This window comes from Montipora capricornis, chromosome 10 (genome assembly GCF_036669925.1).
Source record: "Montipora capricornis isolate CH-2021 chromosome 10, ASM3666992v2, whole genome shotgun sequence".
In the NCBI taxonomy this organism is placed as follows: domain Eukaryota; kingdom Metazoa; phylum Cnidaria; class Anthozoa; order Scleractinia; family Acroporidae; genus Montipora; species Montipora capricornis.
Genome location: NC_090892.1, coordinates 26,263,388 through 26,265,887, shown reverse-complemented (window position 1 = coordinate 26,265,887; position 2,500 = coordinate 26,263,388). Strand labels below are relative to the sequence as shown.

Below are 2,500 nucleotides of genomic sequence, written 5' to 3'. Positions count from 1 at the left end.
TTTCTGTACGGTGGCTAATTTACATTATCAACTCCGTTGATAAAACAAAAGTTTTGTAAATAGTCAATGGTAGCCTTGCTTATTCAAAGGTACCGACCGATAGCAATTTCATTTTGTCAACGAACAATTTGAATGACGAAATACTTTTTTCTTAGCATGTAGACTTCACGTTTTAATAAGCTGAATAGTATCATTTCCCCAAGGAACTATTTGATTTTTGTGAGGCTAAATCGACAATCATAAAAAGAACGCAGACAAAAGGGACTATAACAGGGTGACGAGGCGGTTAGAAAGGCCACACATTACTTCGTTGTCGTAGCGTTGTAGTAAGCTCAAAACTGTATTCGTGTCTCATGGAAGTTCCAGCAAGTGAAAGCCCAATAATCGAAAACTCTTTCTGCACTGACAAAGTTTGGACTTCCCAATTGAACAAATATGAAATACTATTTATCTCGTTTATTCTGGAATAAGTGCATATTTATGCTTTACGTTTGTAGAATAATTGACATGGATTGGGTGAAAAAATGGCAGGATTGTTTGCAAAGTCAAAAATTAAAACTTACCTGTGTTTAAGGAACAGTTTGAGTCTTGAGGCCAACTTGTCTGAATATCAACAAAGGAAAAATTTGAATTAACGAAGGCCACGCGACAATCCAAGAAGCCTGAAATATAATCTAACTTTTATAGATGGTAGCAGGAGTATTTCCAGAAAAACGGTTCTCAGAAACGTTGTCCTCATCTTTGTCAAACAGAAGCAGAACTGCTCCAAGAGAGTCAGAAGTATTCTTCTGTCATTAAACTGAAGTAAAGTAGTGCATCTGTTTAACTCCTTGCCTGCCTGCCTGCCAGGTTCATCTTTTTTGCTCATGCGCTCGTGAACTAAGTAAACACTCAAGGGGATAAAGGCGTCTTCTTCAGTTCAAAGACCTACGGGAAATTCCTATCGACTGCAAATAAGATGTACAAGCATGTGTTGTTGGATAAAACCGATGAAAAACCAGAGTTTGTTCGACAATTATCTTTACCGGTGTCAGTAGAAATTCTAAATATTTAAATAAACGCTTTTATGAATTTCAAATCGACTATTGTAAGAAGGGTGCATTGGTGTCTATTAGAAACCGAAAAACTGTACAAAAATTCGCTCAAAACCGAAAAACTGCATTGAATTTCGAGTAAAACCGAAAGCCGAATACAAAACCATCAAAACCGAAAGTTTACAGACCCGGATTTCCAAAACATTAATCGATCTGATACATTAATGGCACCTGGAGGATAAGGGCGACCCTATGTTAATTTCATCACTTTATGTGGATGCTATTTGTGAATCAGGCATATCTTCTACTCTCTGTTTACATTAGGGAAAATGGTTTTCCACAGGTAACAGTGGGTATCTAATGGTAAAGGATTACAACACTGTCGTTTCTTTCAGTATGGAAACGTTTTGATATTTGTTCTGTACTATTGTCAAGGACTTTGCAAGGGTGTCTGCGAGTTCCCAACTGTTGCCATAGCAATGGTACAGCACTGCCAAGACCTCTAAAATTCAGTTTTTGGAAAATATCTTAAAAATCAATTTGGTCTAGTAGTATTTTTCATTTCATTGGAAAACTCCATTGAAGTCATTTATGTAATAGGTAGTATGAGAAAAATTTATTTCTGAAAACGTGAGTAATTTCAGTATTAAACGTTGTTGAAAGAAAGAAAAGGAAGAATCTTACTTACTGTACTTTACTTTATTTACAAACAAATCATAATTATGCAAACAAGACCATGGTGGCCCGCAATTAGCATTGCTATTCTAGGCGGACAACTTACACTGCGACATTATTACTCTCTCTCACAACAAAGTAAACAAAAAGACACTTTGAAATTGACAAGAGTTACACAAACAAACGCCTCAAACATAAGAGATAAAAGTGTTGAAAAGAAAAAAAAACAAAACAAAACAAATAAACAAATGATCAGAGATATTATAGGTAACTGTTAAAGAAAAGCAAACGGATACAAATACCAGTTTTCATAAAGAATGTGGCTTTTGCGATTTTAGATCACATTTTTAGTTTCCGCGGGTCACCCGTTTTCAATATTGGATATAGATCGTTTTCACTGTCACGCAATAAAAAATAAATCGAAAACCATCCAGTGGAAATAGTCAAGAATTCGTGATGTTGTAGAAGATAAATAAAGAAGACACTTCTCCAAGTTTTAGGCCTGTGCGTTTCCCCAAACTTCAGATATTCGTCGAAATGTTTCGCAGAAATTTACAGAGCCCAGTATGAAAACGCAATGTTGGTGCACATCTGTGGTGCACCAATATGGCGGCCGGAAAATAGTGTCAACATCTGTTACTTACTTTTGCTATCTAGGTGAGTGATCATCTGTACTGAACTGACAGCTATTTACCTAAGCACTTTTCCTAATGCTTTAAATTCTAAAAAGGCTCAAAACCATGAGATAAATATATATTTCTCAATAAACTCGATCGTCGCCTCGTGTCACG

General features: G+C 36.0%; 1 protein-coding gene across 7 annotated transcripts in view; it reads right to left on the bottom strand.

The window, feature by feature from the left end:
- LOC138019514 (adhesion G-protein coupled receptor D1-like) overlaps nucleotides 1-2,500 on the bottom strand; it is a 71,906-nt gene that overhangs the window by 41,413 nt on the left and 27,993 nt on the right. For 5 of the 7 annotated variants that reach the window (XM_068866333.1, XM_068866331.1, XM_068866334.1 and 2 more), the window contains exon 7: nucleotides 564-603. In XM_068866333.1, coding sequence (XP_068722434.1) covers nucleotides 564-603 — 40 coding nt within the window. Of the gene's footprint in view, nucleotides 1-563; nucleotides 604-679; nucleotides 1,042-2,500 lie in introns of those variants that run through there. The other 2 variants (XM_068866337.1, XM_068866336.1) reach the window with 2 other exon arrangements.